Source organism: Myotis myotis, unplaced genomic scaffold (genome assembly GCF_014108235.1).
Source record: "Myotis myotis isolate mMyoMyo1 unplaced genomic scaffold, mMyoMyo1.p scaffold_m19_p_4, whole genome shotgun sequence".
Taxonomy (NCBI): Eukaryota; Metazoa; Chordata; class Mammalia; order Chiroptera; family Vespertilionidae; genus Myotis; species Myotis myotis.
In genome coordinates, this window is record NW_023416346.1 from 40,966,421 (window position 1) to 40,984,593 (window position 18,173).

Here is an 18,173-nt window from a genome sequence, read left to right on the forward strand (position 1 = left end):
GCTAAGGAACATAAGTGAAGAGTGCTCCGATATTATTCCTTCACAATGCAGTCATTTTGACTGCTTTTGGGCAATATAGGTATATACTAAGTTTCAGTCTTTCTAGTGTTAAGCTAACTTTGGATCCTGAGACACTATGCTATTCTCTCATGTTCACTTCTCCTTGTCCCATCTCTCCCCCTGGTGGAGGTGTTAAGAAGCAGTGGCCAAAGATATGACAAAGCAGCTGGGCTGATCCATAGCCTGGATAAACATTGGCTTCATATATTTTTTTAAGCAAATGAAAATCTGGCTAATGAGTCTTGAATTAGGGTTTCCTGCAAGAAGATTTCTGTCTTATAATGTATCTGTTGGCAGACCCTGATTTCAATCCCTAGAGCTGTAGCTGGGGGTCAACACACCCATCCCTTGTGGTCTCAGAGAACATCACACTACTGTCAAACAAATAGCCCAAGAAGAAATAGTGAGTAGAGATCTTCTTCTTTGTTCTCTCCTCTGCCTGAAGATGAGACAACCTTGTTTACAGGAATGTTTGGATGATTACACCATAGATCGAGGAATCAAATACCAATCACATTCACATAATAAGTGTTCTCAAGTCAAGTGGGCCTCACCTTCCCCCGAAAAAGTCATAGGGGAAGTCTTCATCTCTATCCAGAACAATATCCAGTTAGCATGCTTTCAGTTGAAGATACCCTAGTCTTTGAATCAGTATTTAGTTGCCCACGTGAGACAGCCAGTTTTTCAAGCAGCATTGGATATAGAATTCCTTAAGTATGATGGCCCTAGATATATTCTGGGTTGATCTAACTGGTGATTCCCACAGAAGAACCTTGCCAAGCAGGTGGGAAAAAAGGTTATCATCCTAGTTGGGAAGAATCTCACCTCTAAAAACAACAAAGTTTTAGAAAACACAATGAATTTATAATCATCATAGAAATTCTCCTTCACGGCTACTGTGAATTTTATCATATACTATGTTTGCACTACACTGAGATGTCTAGCAGCAAGAATGGGTTTTAGTTTTAAGTGGAGGGTGAAGGAAATTAATATAATCTGTCATCAGGAGAAACCACCTTTAAAAAATCAAATAGCTCCCACAATGTCATTTTATACATATGTCAAAGGCAAGGAAAGAGGATCTGCTCTTAGGTGTCCAACTGGCTGTGTCCTGATTAAAGAAAAAGAATTCAGGTGCTACCAAGGATAACATGAAATAAAACAGAAACAGAACTGGCGTGTGTGTCCCCCGACATTCTTAAGTTTCTATGTTCAGAGTAAAGATTACCCTACCCACAAAACGATCATTGATGACATCATTTATGATGCCTTTGCCCTTCAGTTGGCACTGCACAGGCACCGCTTGGTTCTTCACCACGTCTGTAAAGTGCATTGCCACCAGCGGGGAGGTGTAGTTAACCTGTAAATGGAGGAACAATGAATTCTAAGTGTGAGGAGGGGTGGCTGTGTGGGAGAGTAATAGGATGAAAGTGATCAGATACTCAGTGCAGGATGGGATAACCTCCAAAAGAGAACTGAGTAAATCCCATGATTCTAAGACACAAATGGCTAAAGCAAATGACATGCTCTTTCTGCCCTCAGACAGTGGGGAAATTACATATTTCTCTCATAAGTCACTGTCAGATGTTTGATTGTCCTCTGGGGAAAACCAGTTCTAACTCAGTACGGTATGATTTCCTGGATATCAAACCATGAATCAAACGGGAACTATCTGTCAAGTTTCTATGCTAGAGAAGAAGCTTTCACTACCCCAAGGCCTCAATGGGAGAAAGGGAAGTGAGATTATTGGGCATAATTTAGTGCAATGGCAGTGATTTGTTTGCTCCTGGCTCTGTCACAATGCTATGTGACATTGGGCAAGTTACTTCCTCTCTCAGAACCCTAGTTTCTCTATCTGTAAACTGAGGGAATTAGACCACACTATATCTGAGATTCCTTTAGATATGGAAAGGAGTAGTTGTGATAGGAATTGGTAGGGTGTGCTCCTGGTATTGGCCAGCAGCTGTTCACCTTTCTGTTACTACTCTCTGCTCCCTAACTCTCATAGATCCCAGCCAGCTTTTCCTTTGCCTCTGAGCCCTTTTTGACAGCAAAGACTGAAGGGGATACACGCTTACGTGAGTCATTTTGCCGTAGTAAGGGTAGTAGCGGAGGTCAAAAGAAGCCGACTCTGGATAGTAATTGATGGATCGGATGTCGTTTTCATCACCTCTCTGTAAGTAAAAGCAGGCATATATGGGATTCTGGGTCACTTGGTTGGAGCCTGAGCTAAAGGGACCTATGCCCCAGGTGAAATCACTGTGAGTCCCACAACCACCTCTCCCAAGAAGACCATGGAAGCAGAATGAGACAAAGCTCAACCCAGACCTATCCCCAGAGAACCATTTCCAGGAAGAGATTGTGCCTTGGCTTTTCAGTTCAAAAAATACTGACTAGCAGGCCTGAACTGAGGAGGCTGAAGATGCTCAGTATGGCTCTGTGCTGGCTCCTAGGAGACCCAGGCAGAAGGGCTCCAAAGGGCTTGCAGTACCTGGTGCTTCTCTGGCAAGAGGACTTAACCATGCCAGCCCCTGCTCAAAGAATCATATTGGGCCTGGCTCCCAATGTTGGATTTTGGAGCTGAGGCGCCTGTAAGTTGGAACATGTTTAGTAAATCCCACCCACAACAACTTACCCACTGTGGATTTGGTTCTGCTGGAAGTCAGACCAGGTGCACAGGGATACAGCCTATAGTTGCCTTACCTAAACTCATGTCTCTGATCACATTTTCTGTCGTGCTTAATTACAGTAGGTGAAGTCGAGAGGATAAGCAAGCAGGGCCCAGTACTAGATTAAGTAAACAAGACTACCCTCATAATATCATGCCAGGTAGGGGATTGCCCATTCTGCCTATGCATTAGTCTTGCCCTAAATAGCAGAAGTCTGGGGGCTAATAAGGGACAAATTGTGTATCACTACTAGGAAATCACTCACTAGGGTCATGTGATGACTTCTTTCAATACAGTATAATTGTTCTTAGTATAAACAGTTTTCCTTAATGTATTCTAGTAATTACCTCATCCTGCTTGATTTCCACAAGTGGGTGTAGATTGACCAGTATTGATTATTATAGAATGCATAAAGACCCTTAATATTTCTTTTTTTAAATGAAAGAACATTTTCAGCGAGGTTTGATGTAAGCTGAAAAATGAATGGCTTCCATTCAATTAATATACTAGTTTCAGACAGAGTTGGTCTTTATGATTTAGTTACATATTATTCTAAAGGGCTATGAAATTCATTTTTGTGAATGGTATGTGGAATCAATTCTACTAGTTTATGGTCATGCCTCACATGTCTGTATATTTATTTACACATAATCACATGCATGTGAGCAAAATGAATATTTTTCTACCTGTTCAACCTGGCAAACAAGGCCTGACTTTTCAAAGCTCATCTTCAGCATCACCATCCTCCACGTCAAAGCTCCCACTGCACCTTTCATAGCACCTGTAATACTTAATTGCCCTGATTTCAGGGAGTCATATTTATCTTTGCACTCCCAACACCTAGCAAAGTACCTGATCTATAATAAGTGACCAGTAAATGCTGCCTTTACTGCTTTCTGATCTGCCACCATCAAGACTAGGGTTTTGAGCTGAATTTCTACTACTGAAAATGGCATTACCTGGCTTCACACAATTGCAAGACAATTGTCCAGGGCTTGAGATACAGTTGATGCTGTCAAACAGGAGGGAGCTACTGCCAATTTAAGAAGCAAATCCCAGATCTAGGGCTTTTTCCTACAAAGGAGCTAATTGGGGCAGATGAGATAGGAGTTAATGGTCCCTCCAAGGACAGTTAATTAGCATATTAATGGAGTTCTGTTTACACTCCCTTGTGGTCATTTGTTATTGCAACACCAGTGCCCTGGCCATTGCTACAAAAAGTGAAATTCAGTTTTAAAAGCAGTGACTAATGACTCTAATAAAAGCTGTTTGTTTAGTTCAAAGAAACAAGTAATTAGATCAAAAAACAAAAGTGTAAACAGAATCTCAATTAATGACTTGGCACATCATTATTCCCTGCTGTGGCCCTTAGCTGAGGTTCAATCTTTGGCTTTCACAGGTATAAATCAGTGCGCGCGCCCGCGCGCGCGCGCACACACACACACACACACACACACACACACACACACACACCACGAACACACAGGAAATGAATGCTTTCTGGAAATAGGAAGGCCTGAAATTACTAAAGGGAGATGTAGTTTTGAAAAGATTAACCCTTCCCCTAACCCATAGTGAACCATCCACAGTAAAGCCTTGGAAAGTATGAGCCACCTTTTTGCATGAAATAGATGTGCTAGCAATGCTTACTCAAAAAGTCACTTTACCTGAACTTTGCAGGAAACTTTCACAGGATCTCCAAGCTCAGGACGAAAACCTACAATCTGTCAAAAGAAAATCAGCGTGTTTTTTTAAAAAACAAAAACAAAAAAGCAAAACAGGTTTGATAGTAAAAATGGGGCTTTTATAAGTCCCCTCTAAGTCATCCCTTCCTTAGGCATAAGTTTAATGTATTCTGACCTCTCACAAATGTTACAAAAAGCAAAAAATGTAAAATATCTTCAGAGCTGTACAGCTCAGCTTATGCCTTATATTTGTGCCTGACATTCATACAGTTGTAATTGCAGTAAGAAAACCCTGAAGGTGTAATTAACTTTCTGGTTTCAATAGGGGAGTGCCTGGTAAGGCTTTGCCACACCTCTAAGACATGGCAGGAGAGAAGGAAAATGCATTTATTTTGATATGAGAATTGTCCCTCACCCCACCCCATATCAATCCTTTTTTCCAAACAGCTCAGGATCTCATTCCTGACAGAAGGCATCAAAGGGGGCGGGGGAGGTTTGGGGGTGTGGTAGAAGAATGGAAATGGGGAATGTCCAAGGAGAAAAAAAGAATTATTGCTTGATAGTTTTTCCGGTTGTTTATGTTACTGATGCTGTCAGTAAAAATGGCCAAATTGGCAGTGTGTGAAGACAGAGCCAAAGAGAAATGGAGTGTCCAGAGCCCTCCTATCCAGCTTATCCACTTATCGCCAGATTGTCAAGGGCCAATATACCCGGTTCATCTTTAGAAGGATGCAGGGCTGTCCAGTAGAGTAGCCAAAAGTAGGGTCTTCCAGGCCAGAGCAATTCTTCAGGAAGGAGCGCTTAAATTGGCAGGCCTTCTTGTCCTCATCTTCATTTCCATCTTGGATGAAGTATTGCCCTGGAGGGCAATCTACATTCATTTCCTCTTGAAGACTGTCATTATAACCTAAAGTGTGTGTGGGTAGCAAGAAGACATGTTAGATGGGTGCTACATGGAAAGACCATGTTTTCAGTAGTCCTCCTCCCTAGTTTCCTTTCTCCGGCTTGCCTGTGCTTCTCAGAAAGCCTGTTCAATCTGTCGTAGGCCCCGTGACATGGCATCAGGTCAAGGCCCTTCATCAGCAACATGTCTCCAGGATGCTTTCTAGGTTATTCCCCTCAGCCCACTTTGATTGACTGCCCTCTTGCTTCTCATTTCCTCAGAACTTTTGGCTATCCATCTCTGGGTCACTTTATAACTTCTACTTTTCATCATTTCTTTTCAGATATGGTAAATTGTAAATTTACCCACCTCTTCTACTTCTGGGAAGGGAATAGGCACATAGTAGGCAGATTTTGGAAGAGGGACTGCATCAGGTCAAGGCATGGCATATAAGAGACAGCAAAGCTCCTGTGTTAAATCTCCTTAAGCTCAACCTAATAGACATATCCCTTTGAGGTCAATGAGAGGCACCTGATGCAAGAGAGTGAGAAGTGTGTGTTGTGAGACAGGTGAAGGGGGAGGAAGAAGAGGAGGAAGAGGAGGATAAAAAGGAGGAGGAGGAAATAAAGTTCCTCATTCTTTACAAAGGGAAGTTAGCACTACAAAATAGAAGCTTAGGTTGAAAGACAGAAGCCAATGACAACCATAGCATCTCCATTTAGACGCAGTAGTTCTCAACCTCCTGGCCCTTTAAATACAGTTCCTCATGTTGTGACCCAACCATAAAATTATTTTTGTTGCTACTTCATAACTATAATGTTGCTACTGTTATGAATCGTAATGTAAATATCTGATATGCAGGATGGTCTTAGGCGACCCCTGTGAAAGGGTCGTTCAACCGCCAAAGGGGTCACGACCCACAGGTTGAGAACCGCTGATTTAGAGGGTGAGGGCGTGAGATCTTGTCTACTGAGACCTGAAGCAATGTAATGGAATGTTACATTGAATGGAATGTAACATGTGTCCAAGGTACACTTGTCAGGAAGAGAGCTGAAAGGGGCTGTGAGCTGACTTTTTTGGGCTACTAGATGTCATAGATCTAGGCTTTGGAAGTTACTGCATTAGTTCAAATTTGGTTCAAAATGATAATGTTAGTCCTATTAGATCTAGCCCCTGTGCATTCATGTTCCAAGTAGCTCAGTTTTTTCAGAGGAGATTGTGTACCTATGATCTACCGAAGGTAAAACTCTAAACGTACTGCTGGATCTTCATCTAGACAGGTTGTGACCTGGGTTTTATATTATTAGGAAGCAACTGGGAATTTTAAATCTATTCCAGTTATGGCTAAGCCTTTATTATTCCTCGGACAAAGCTACATTCAATTCAAGGTCTTGCTTTAATCATATTTTTAGAGCAAGAACTATGTTCAAATAACTTTCTAAATAGAAGCTCTAATCATGTGCTCATTGTTTCTCTTGAGGTAGTTCCATAAAAAATAATGTGACATGGGCATGACCCGTATTGCAAAATCCCAGTCCTCGTGGGAATGAAATTGATACTCTGGGATTTCTATTTCAGAGATGTGTTCCTTTTAAACAGGGTACATTATCTATGCTTAGGAACAACAACAAAAAAAAACCCCAATGCTTTTCCTAATGTCCTCCACTTCTGTCATCAGGTCAGAAGTGGTATTTCTCCATCTATTAGCTTCTCAGGAAATTCCTCAGCCAAGATTCCAGCAGTGCATTTGCAGTAGCTCACAAGCATTTTGAAAGTAAAGAAGATATTGTGCTGGCTATGATGTCCAAGACATTTGGGGGGTCAAAAATTGAACTACATAGACTCTGAAAGAACCCAGCCATCTGAAACTTAGAGTTACCCAAAATAACACCAGTATTACTTATACAAAACTGAATTTCTAATTCTTGGTCATATGCCAGCAGCAAAGAATTATGAAAAGCAGCACTTCTCAAGTTTTAAAGGTCATACAAAGTGACCCGTGGATCTTGTTGAAATGCAGGTCCTTATTCAACAGGTCTGGGGTGGGCCTGAGATTCTGCCTTTCTAACAAACTCTAACAAAGGGATGCTTATGTAACTGGTCCCTGGATTATGCTTTGAGTACCAAGGGTGTCAAGAACATGGACGTGGGTTTAAAACACTGGTTCTGCTAGGAGACTTTGATCATGTTACCCCCCCCTTTCTGAGCCTCAGTTTCCCCATTTGTAAAATGAGACAATACACTCTGCTATGCAGGGTTAAAATTAAATGAAAAAATTTATTCATTTAATGAACACTTTCTATCACATAAGAAATTGTTTTCCTCTTAATTCAGTGCACATTCTACTGGCCACTCCCACCTCACCCCCTCCCATTTCAGCCAGGCCAGTTCAACCAAATTAGTCTAACTGGCTTTTCCCCCACAAATCATAGGTCAATAATGTAAACTCACTGGAGCTCCTCTTTCATAGCTGGATAAATACAGAGGTTGTGTGCTCTGTGTTTAACTCTAACCAAGCTGCTACCTCAGTTTTCAACCTGTGGAAGGGCTTTTCAAAAAGCCATTCATTAGTTACTGAAAATGTATATGATGACACTATAGACATAGGCATCTTGAAAACACTTCTGATTAAAATGTAGGAGTAACTGTTACCCAGAGTTTCTTCCTCTAACTCCCTCTGGAATGCTGTTAAATAAAGACCCTTACTTTCTTACTTCAAGATGGCCCAACTCCAAGAAATGAATTATCTTACCTTGAGAAAGTGTAAGAGATAGGGACCTTCCAGTTGTGGAGAACATTCTTCTTTTCTCACCACCAACCCCCCCCCCCCAATTATATTCTAATAACCGATCAGTATTGAGCCATCTGGATGTGCCCAGGACATAACTAGGTGTTGTAGGGTGTTCAAGAAGAGAAGACAATTTCTCTGCCCCAATTGACTTATCGGATTGCTGGGAAGTTGGCTTATATGTTTTCCAGGAAACAAACAACCATAAATTAGAGCAGTTTTGAATGTATCTACAGGTTCTGAGGGAGATGCAAGGTAAGGAGTGGGCTGGGGTTAGTAAGAGTGGGTCAGCTGAATTTTGAATTCCCACCCACAACCTTTCCAAAGAGGTTTGCACCATTCAGAGGAACTTACTTACCCTGGAGAAAGCCATTTAGGCTAATCACATAATGCTGCCAAGTGTCAGGTTCAGAAACGTTGAAGTTGAAGTTAAGGCTATGGGCGAAGGGTCTGATCATAACTCCTGGCAATGAAAACAGGTCTTGGATATATTAACCCATTCTTGGGATAATTTTTTGGTATTGATTCCCATGAAACCATTTCCCCCCAGGCAATCAAAATGAAAAGGATCATAATTTGCCAAGTACCAATTTACTTTTACTCTTAATAATTGAATCCCTAAGTCATTACTGGGAAGAGCCAAAGTTAATTGAGGCTAAACATGCTGTGCAAGCAGATTTCTGTCCAGCAAGTTCTGATAACACAGGGCATTTGGGCACTCACCAGGAGGCTTCACCCTCTCAGTGAATGTTGGCATGTAAGGACCGATGGTCAGAAATAGCGTGTACATGCAGAGAGTGATCACAGCAGCCAGGGAGGCGTAGAAGAAGAAGTAAATGACTAAGATCAAGCCTGCAGAACAATCAGAGATGAAAGTGGTCAGTGCTTGCCAACAGATTCTGCCTCCTCACTTGAATTTATGAACCAGAACCAATCCAAACATATGAGATGGCTTTTTTTAAAATGCCCCAGATTCAGTATATCCTTCTTTGCTCATTCAGATTTCACCAATTTGGAATTGGTGAGAATTGTGTCAGAGGTCTGATTGCAGTTTACCCTACAGCATCTTTGATGGAAGGACTTGCTGAGCAAATGATAACCATGAACAAGATTACAGAATAGAGTTTAAAGTACTGCAGTGAGTAAATTGCTTAGGAGTCCTCTGGGCAACAGTTGATGTCCTAAGTACAAATCATTCTTCACTATTCATTAAAGCAGGTGCTCTGAAGAGTCCTAGAAGCTTGGTTCCAGTGATTATATGTATTTACAATGGATGGAAACAGCATTTATTGTCACATAGCCTATAATTTAAACTTTTGATTAATTTCCATGGGACTTGCCCCTAGTCAAGGTAAAGTGAGGTTTCACCCTATTTATCTTGTATCTTATTCATCTTTAGCAAAAGTTTCAGTGGCTCTGCTTTTCAAAAAGAACACTAGCACAGGACAGGAAAGGGAAGAGTAAGAAACTATGCTTAATTATTGGCACTTGCTACTTGTGAGTTCTAACCTGTGAGCTTGGGCAAGTTACAGAACCTCTCTGCACCCAAGATTCCTCATAAGTAAAATGGGAATAAGGTTAGCACTTACCTCATATCCTTCTCCATATTTGTATCAGTACAGTAGTCCCCACTTATCCACGGTTTTGCTTTCCATGGTTTTAGTTACCCATGGCCAACACCGTGGTCCAAAGATATTAAATGGAAAATTCCCAAAATAAACAATTCATAAGTTTTGAAATGTGCACCATTCTGAGTAACATGATGAAATCTCACACCATCCAGCTCCATCCTGCCCAGGACATGAATCATCCCATTGTTCAAGCTATCCACACTGTATATGGTATGCACTCATTAGTCACTTAGTAGCTGTGTTGGTTATCAAAACTTCTGTCACAGTATCACAGTGCTTGTGTTCAAGTCACCCTTATTTTATTTAATAATGCCACATTCACATAACTGTTATTATAGTATCTATAATAATAAAAGCATAATATGCTAATTAGACCAGATGTCCTTCCGGATGAAGCCTGGGCTGTGAGGGAAGCCCAGGTCCCGGGTGTCAGAGGGAAGCCAGTGCCAGCAGCCAAGGAAAGGAAGGCCTACTCTTGCACGAATTTCACGCATCAAGCCTCCAGTATTATTATAATTGTTCTATTTTATTATTAGTTATTGTTAATCTTTTACTGTGCTTAATTTATAAATTAAACTTTATCATAGGTATGTATGTACAGGAAAAAATTTTAGTATATATAGGGTTCATATCCACTGGGAGTCTTGGAATGTATACCCTGAAGATAAGGGGGACTACTGTATCTGAAATTCAGTATTTCCTTATATCCTATCCTGACCTTACAACTTCCTAACTATTTAATCTTAGACATCTGAACCTCAATTTTCTCATATGTAAAATGAGGACAATAATAGCACTTGAATAATGCACATAAATAGCATAGCACAGCCTGGCAGATACCAAGTATTCTATAAATGACAGTCTTCATCATTACTATTATTAATATTATTATTACTATAGGACCAGAAGCATAAGTGTGTGAATTCCTCCTCTGTGGGCTATATTAGAATTAGCTTTGCCCAGGATTAGGCAGCACAGAGTGAGGTAAATAAGAGTGAAATTGTTGCTGAGAAGCTCTTTCCAAGTCCTCCTTGGGCTCTTTCAGCCAACAATATCTGGCTCTGCTCACAACAGTGACATGATGTTGGAACTACACATTTGAACTGAATCATGAACCAGAAACTGGAACAAACCACATAACTTTGCTATACCCAAACCCGATTCCAAATATTAATTTTTAAATTGAACCATGAACCAAATAATTAACCAAAGATGATTGGAGAAGGAGAAAAAAAATCCTTAGTAATCCAACTAGAAATGGAACCTCTATGTTTTATAAGATAAACTAAAGCAGAACTGGAACATGAACACATTGATTCAGCTGGAGTCCCTGGAGAAGAAATAGCACCTGTGTGCCTGTGATACTTGGCTACTGACTAGTGGCTGTTCTAATGGGATGTGCCCTGTGCCATCTCCTCCATTCCTTTACCCTCATCTCCATCCTAGGAATGGATCAACAGCTGAAGCCATGCTCAAGGACTGGAAGACAGTTGCATGGATGAAAGGAGAGCAATAGAATACAGGTAAACTCCCTTGGAAACATCTTCCTTCCTGCCTACAATGTGTGAATGGCACTAGCAATGAGTCCTCTCAGCCTTAAAAAGGAATCTGTGCCCTGGAATCTCAGCCACAGGCAAAAAAAAGCACCATACCCATCTGAACTCATTGACCCCATCAACCCTTTCTACTCTGGATGTCCAAGTTTTAATTGGCCACTCCTATAGGCAATCCAAGGCTCTCTTCTGAATGCTCCACCCAAGTATGGGTAGACCTGGATATCTTGGATAGACTAGGTACCCATGATCACAACTCTTCACTCCTCCCACCAAAACACCCCCATCAGTTCCTGAGGCCCTACCCATCAGGGCCTTGCTCATTGCCACAGTTCATGAAGATGGTGCAGTGTTCTGGCAAGAGAATGAGTCCCAGTGTTCATCCAATCTGGGTTTGACTCTCGGCACTGTCACTTATCAACTCTGTCACTTTAAACAAATTACCCTCTCTAAGCCTGTTTCTGCATCTGTAAAATGGGGATAATAATATTACTACCTCAAATGGTTCTTGTCAGTATCCAATAAAATAACATGTAGTTCCTAAGAATAGAGGTTGCCCAGCTACCAAAAGAAAAGCAGATAGATAGATAGATAGATAGATAGATAGATAGATAGATAGATAGATATCCCTAATATGCAAATAGACTGAACGGCAGAACAACCAGTCGCTATGACATGTGCTGACCACCAGGGGGAGTGTGCAGAACATGGCAAGTGTTGGCAGCAGGCAGCAGAGTGCGGATGGAACATGGCAGGTGTCGGCCGCGGCAAGATGGTCAGGTGAGCGGGGGGCGCCAGACCAAGGCGGAGTGCCAGTCACTGTCATCAGGGTGAGCCTCTGGTGGTTACTCAAAATTCTTTGCTCCCATGTGGCACAGTCCTGCCTGGCACTCGCACCTGCTGCTGGTGCTGGCCCCACTCGCACCTGCTGCAGTGCCTGGTGCCAGGCCTGATTGCCTTTGAGGGCTTCTCCACCTCCCCCTGTTCCTGAGGGGTGATTGGGGCAGCAGCCGCTGCCTGCACCTGCTGCTTACGCCAGCCCCAATTGCTCCACACGTTCAGCAGGTGTGAGTGGGCCAAGCAGCAGCAGCGGGAGCAGGGCTGCAGGCAGATAGGGGACCAGGGGCCACAGCGGGAGGGTCCCGGTGGGGTCTTGGAGGATGAGCTGAGACCCGCCCCTGTGCCTACCGCAATCTTGCAGCCCATAGTTCCTTTCAAGGTGCACGAATTTGTGCACTGGGCCCCTAGTGCTATAATAATAGGTGGGTGATTATGTTGGTCATGTTGCTGTACAAGCTCAAGTGGACACCTAGTTCTCAAGCAAGAGGGCAGCAAGGCGTATGTTTGGAGGCCTAAACATTAGGATCACTATTTTCCCTTTGCTCAGGGGTAGCTGAACAGAAGCCAAAATTCCTGGACTGTCCTTAGACCTGCACCCAGAGGCCTGGATAGGGCCTACTGTGCAGTGTCCCCACTGCCATATCTTCCCTGGACACTTGAACCTTCCTCCCTCATTCCTTTTTACTGGCCTATCACTTGTTCTCCACGGGAGCAAGTTGAATAAGCTCATCTGATTAAGTTCCAATTGCTGGCTACTTGGGGGTTAATGTAGGCATCCTCTCCCAGAATCACACTTGCTTTTCACAAGGCCTGATTTTTCAGTCCTCTTTAAACAAGGGAGAAACAGCTGTGCCCCCTTTGGAGCCCCAGTGAGTGTCCAGCATTTGTTTGCAGCTTCAGAATGTTGGAATGTTCCCTGAATGGTACATTTGTTCCAGTTGAGCATTTGAGGGATATACAGGGGTGGGGTTGAGAACTGAGGAAGGGTGAAGGGAGGTGGACGTTCTTCAGAGTCCCACACTTGCTATTCCTAATTCCAGGAAGCAGGACTAGCTTCACCCTGACTGCACCCTAACTGACCTGAATTAGAAACATAAATGATGAGGGAGAGAATTCTCAGCCAAAGGGCCTCTAGAAGTCATGACCATCAACTTCAGCAACTTAGACCCTTGGCACTAGGGAACTCTTATTTCATCCATGGTGTTCTCTATTTTTTTTTTCTTCTCCAAACCAGCAGCTGCTCTTTTTCTGGGCTGCACAGAGAGTGTGGCAAGTGTGAATTTGACCACAGGCAAAATCTCCTGAGGAGAAGGCTCAGCACTAATAGTTTAAGAGGTGAGTAGGACCCTGGGAGAGGAGTGCTGGGGGAGTTGTGAAGTGGAAGTGGTGGCAGCATGTGATTCAAAGAGGAAATACTAAAAATGTGATTCTGCTATTGATCAAGGGATGTGGGTGGGGGCTCAGCCTTAATCTCTAGAAATTATCCTTTCAAACCTAATTTCTCTGTGTACATCATGGGAGTGTAAACCACCAAAAAAGCTGGGTTTAGGGGCAGGCCTCCTGACTCTCTGATATTTCTAGGTGAAATTATGAGGCTTTATAAATCCTTGGTCAGGTTAGCAGGGATTTGAGTCTCATATCCTAGAAGTAGTTTTCAGAGTACTTTCAACTTTACAATGATAACATCTTGTTGGAGCCTCATGCTGATGCTGTGAGAGAGGCAAGAAAGGGATTGTTCTTTCATTTGGTGGGTGAGGAAACTGAAGTTCAGTGAGGGTAAATATAAACCCAAGGTCACACAGAAAGTGACAGAGCTGAGACTTTTACAAATGTCTGTGCTTTCCAATTCATTCTTACTGTCTCTCTGCATTGCAAATGTTTTTGAACCCAGAAGATTTCAGCCATACAGTCAATATTGTTCACCCACTTGGAGTTTGTTCTGATGGCATCTGCCCATAGTCCAGACATTTCCCTAAGCATTGATCCTTTTACATGATACCTAAGAAAAGTTTGCAGACAAGCCCATCCAACATATGGTAAACGAGTCCTGTACACCAAGCCAAAAGGAAAGGACACTTTAGTGGGGCACTGGGACAACTGGGACTTACTCCAACTCTGACCTGTTCGGGCCAGAGACATCCTTTTCTCCGGATCCCACAGGTACTCATTCATGATCTGCAATTTCCGCCACCAGGTGTTGCCTGTTGGCTGACCCTGACCCTCTTCCTCATCCTTTTCCTCCTCTTCTTTCACCTCCTCTTCCTCCTCCTCTTCCTCCAAATTGGGTACCACCATCACCCGAGCCTCTTCTTCTGCTTCTTCCTCTTCATCTGCTAAGTAGTTCTGATTCACTTCATCCTGATCATCCTGGAACAGTGACAAAACAATCCCCTCTTTGAAAAAAATTTCCAGTGGCACATCCCACCAGCCAAATATAAATGGAAAACGACTTAATATTTAGAGATACTTCAAATTTCTACTTCCCCATAAACATACCCATTGTTACAAGAGATATTTCCTTTCTCTCTGTTCTTTTGAAAGAAATGTCCTTTCTATGACCATTTTGATTCAATATCTTTTCCATAGAGGTATAAGTTTTATTCTCAGCTTTAGGTATTTAGGCTCTTCCTCCAGGACTGCTTGTATCATTATTCTGTCCTGGGGCCTTGGCCTCCTGCTTCACTTTGTCTGGCTTGTCAGGACAGAGATGAGCTCAATGCTGGAGGATGGAGTAGTTTTAGACATTTGTGTCTGTGATGGTAAATTCTCAGTCCATACCAGCTTTATTTTAACACCCTGTACACTTTCAGCTGCTCCACCTCACCATCCCAAGTTGTGGCTAAAAATAGCCTTGGATAGAAATCAAGTGGAGAAGCCAATTGCTATACCCCTTCTCAAAATGTAGACTGCCTTCCCAACTCCCAACAGAAACAAGTGATGGGGGTGGGGGTTGCTATTTGCTGCTTCTCTGACTGTTGCCTGGTCTGGAACTTCTTTCTGTCTTAAGCTGATTTAAAAGACCACCTGAGGGCTAGTACCCCAACTGACACTTCCTTAGTCTCCATCCCTCCCAAACCCTATACGCTAGGCAAAAATCTGGGCACGTAGTAAGTGCTCAGCACATATTTGTTGATTGACTGATTACAGCCATTACTTGAGATCTGAAACTGTAATATTCTCTGAGTGGTTCTAAGGGGAAAAAAACCCAGACTTCACCAAATGGTATTTCAAATGCCTCCCAGCCACAGGCCAGAGAGTTGGATCTTTGTTCTTTGTGGATCTGCCAAGGCTCACTGCAGCAGCAGAAAATGAGGTCGCCCTCCCTTCTCTCTAACTGTCCAAATCTGCAGAGTGGCGGGGCCTGTGCACCTGTTGGGGTTGAAAGTGTTGAATGATAGAGGCCAGGGGCTCCATGCTGCCCCCTCCCTGCTCGATTCCTCAAAGGCCATTTAGAGGACACTCAATTAAAAATTATGCCATTAATGGGGAGAGGCCTCAGAAAATTAGATTGTTCAGAATCAGTAAAAGTGATATAGAATGATAAGGCTCTACTCAGCATTCAGTCTGCCCAGCCCTATGTAACTCTTGATTATAAGCACTCTGGAATTACTCCCTAATTTGTTCAAATGTACAGCTTTATATCACACACTATATCAAAACTGACAGTAACCTTGGAGATTCACTTGTCCATCTGAGGCTCAAAGAGGGAACAAGCTCTAAACAGAGCCACACAGCAAGTTCATGATAGAATTGTCAGTCCCAGAACTTTTATCTCCTGATACTCTAGACCAGCGGTTCTCAACCTGTGGGTCGCGACCCTTTGGTGGTCAAACGACCCTTTCACAGGGGTCGCCTAAGGCCATCCTGCATATCAGATATTTACATTACGATTCATAACAGTAGCAACATTACAGTTATGAAGTAGCAACGAAAATAATTTTATGGTTGGGTCACAACATGAGGAACTGTATTGAAAGGGCCAGAAGGTTGAGAACCACTGCTCTAGACAATAATGTTTCTCCTCTGTCACATTGAGCACAAGTGCCTAAAGGTGATTTAGCAGATTTGTGGAGAACAATAGTATGTTAGATTCTATGTTTCCAAAATATAGTAAGTGCTTATAATTGAGAATTTCTGACTCTGACATGGACTTGCAAAGTAAGGCTTAGGAAAATAAACTCCATTATTCAATGTTGAATGGATTAATAAATGTTCTTATATCTCACTTGGGTGTGAACGTATGTACACATTTGACCTCCCAAAGTGTATTTTGAGCACCCAGGGGCCAGGGTCTATATTCTAACACCTTGATGGCCCACCACACTGTAAAGTCCACAGCTAAGTAACCAGTGGGTAATTAATAAATGTCAATAGCAACTGTCTGACTCTGGGGAAATGCTCTCACAGAACTTGTCACTCTAACCTCAGCAGTCATGTAGACTGCAGTGGGTAGTCATCATGGCCCCCAGAGAATCTACTGCAACTGAAAATCTCAGAGAATTTGAAATGTAACATTTCATTATGGGGAATTTATATTCCCTTTATATTTTCTGAACAACTTTCTTCTCTCTCCTTGTTGCCTATATGCCTGCCCTCCACCTCTGCTCCACAGAGGAGGCAGCTGGCCTTGACCTCGGCCTGATCTTATTTGTAGATATGAACTCTCATGATAATCCTATTAAAGATGACTTGTCATTAAAGCTTTACCCTCGAGGGAAGAATTAACCTTTTCAGAGCTGATTTCCCCACAGCTCTCACGATGCCTCAATATCAAGAACCTCAAATATCTTTTCCCTCTACCTTGCTTCCAGGTACAGGGGAACCTCACTATGTGGAAGAGAGGTGCTTTTGTGCAACTAACTATTTAATGGAATCCAGTAGGGAATCCTTTGGTAATGAGAGGGTCTGTTTTTGTCAGTTTCCTAAAGTAGCACTGCCCTCATGTGATAGTGTGAGTGTGCTGGGATATAACAGTGGGTGTGTGCTGGGGCCATCATGTTGCCCTAAAAGGAAAGAATCTGAAGGACAGCGGGTGGCTCCATTTTGAGAACTCTAAATATATAAACATATAACAAATATATAACAAACAGTATGACCCAAAGGATAAATTTGTGTACTGCATTGAGTAATACCCTGTAAACATTTGAACAATAGCTCATGGACACAGACAATAGCGTAGGGAAGGCCTGGGGTAGGGCAGGGGCTGGGTGGAGGGGGGCAAAAGGGGAAAATGGAGGACATCTGTAATACTGTCAGTAATAAAAATAAATTTTAAAAAACGATTGGTTAATTTTCAAAGAGAAATTAGCCCACAATTATTCACTGTATCAAATAATTTTCAATTTAAAAAATTTTTAAATTTTATTGTTTTCTTTATAAAGAGCTAGATCCCCTGATGCATTGAAAATCCAAATCGAAACAAAACAGAAACAGACTCATAGATACAGAGAACAGACTGATGCTTGACAGCGGGAAGGGGTGTTGAGGGACTGGGTACAAAAGGTGAAGGAATTGGGATTAAGAAGTATGAATTTGTAGTTACAGAATAGTCACAGAGATGTAAATTATAGCATAGGGAATGTAGTCATTAATATTGTAATAACTATGTATGGGACCAGATAGGTACTGGAAATAACGAGGGACCATTCTGTAAAGTACATGACTATCTAACCACTATGTTGTACATATGAAAATAATACAGAATAATATTGAATGTAAATTGTAATTGAAAAATAAAAATAAATAAACAAGAAGAAAATACAAACCAGTTGACAAATCATTGAAATTATATACAACACTTTAGCAACATTACACAGAAAAGAAGTCAAGTAAGGAACAGTTATATATGCCCTGCAGATTGTGACTACTGTAAGAGCTGGAAGGAATTTTGGGATGTCAAAAGAAAGATTCTACAAATTGTGGCTCGAAAGTTAAGGGAAGCCCTTCTTAGGTGTATATAACATTAGAATAATTTATGTTTTCCTCTGCTGGCTGTCTTTACTCAACTCTGTGATTATATAAGTGGCAATTCCCAAAGAAAAATGGGTTAAGCTTTATTTCCTCC

The 18,173-nt window shown here is 42.1% G+C and overlaps 1 protein-coding gene across 1 annotated transcript; it reads right to left on the bottom strand.

Moving 5' to 3' along the window:
- Positions 1-78: 78 nt before the first annotated feature.
- Positions 79-16,544, bottom strand: ATP1B4 (ATPase Na+/K+ transporting family member beta 4). The gene is made up of 8 exons (XM_036304122.1): positions 16,533-16,544; positions 14,218-14,476; positions 8,809-8,937; positions 8,444-8,548; positions 5,125-5,321; positions 4,397-4,453; positions 2,139-2,234; positions 79-1,420 (listed from the first exon to the last, which is right to left on the bottom strand). The coding sequence occupies exons 1-8, from the start codon at positions 16,542-16,544 to the stop codon at positions 1,259-1,261; spliced, it is 1,017 nt and encodes a 338-aa protein (XP_036160015.1). The 3' UTR covers positions 79-1,258.
- Between the last annotated feature and the right edge of the window lie 1,629 nt (positions 16,545-18,173).

Coding starts and splice junctions, on each gene's coding strand:
- ATP1B4 (XM_036304122.1), bottom strand. Junction 5,322..8,443: donor CCTAAATGGCTTTCTCCAGG/GTAAGTAAGTTC, acceptor CACACACTTTAG/GTTATAATGACAGTCTTCAA. Junction 1,421..2,138: donor ACTACGGCAAAATGACTCAC/GTAAGCGTGTAT, acceptor CTCCATTTACAG/GTTAACTACACCTCCCCGCT.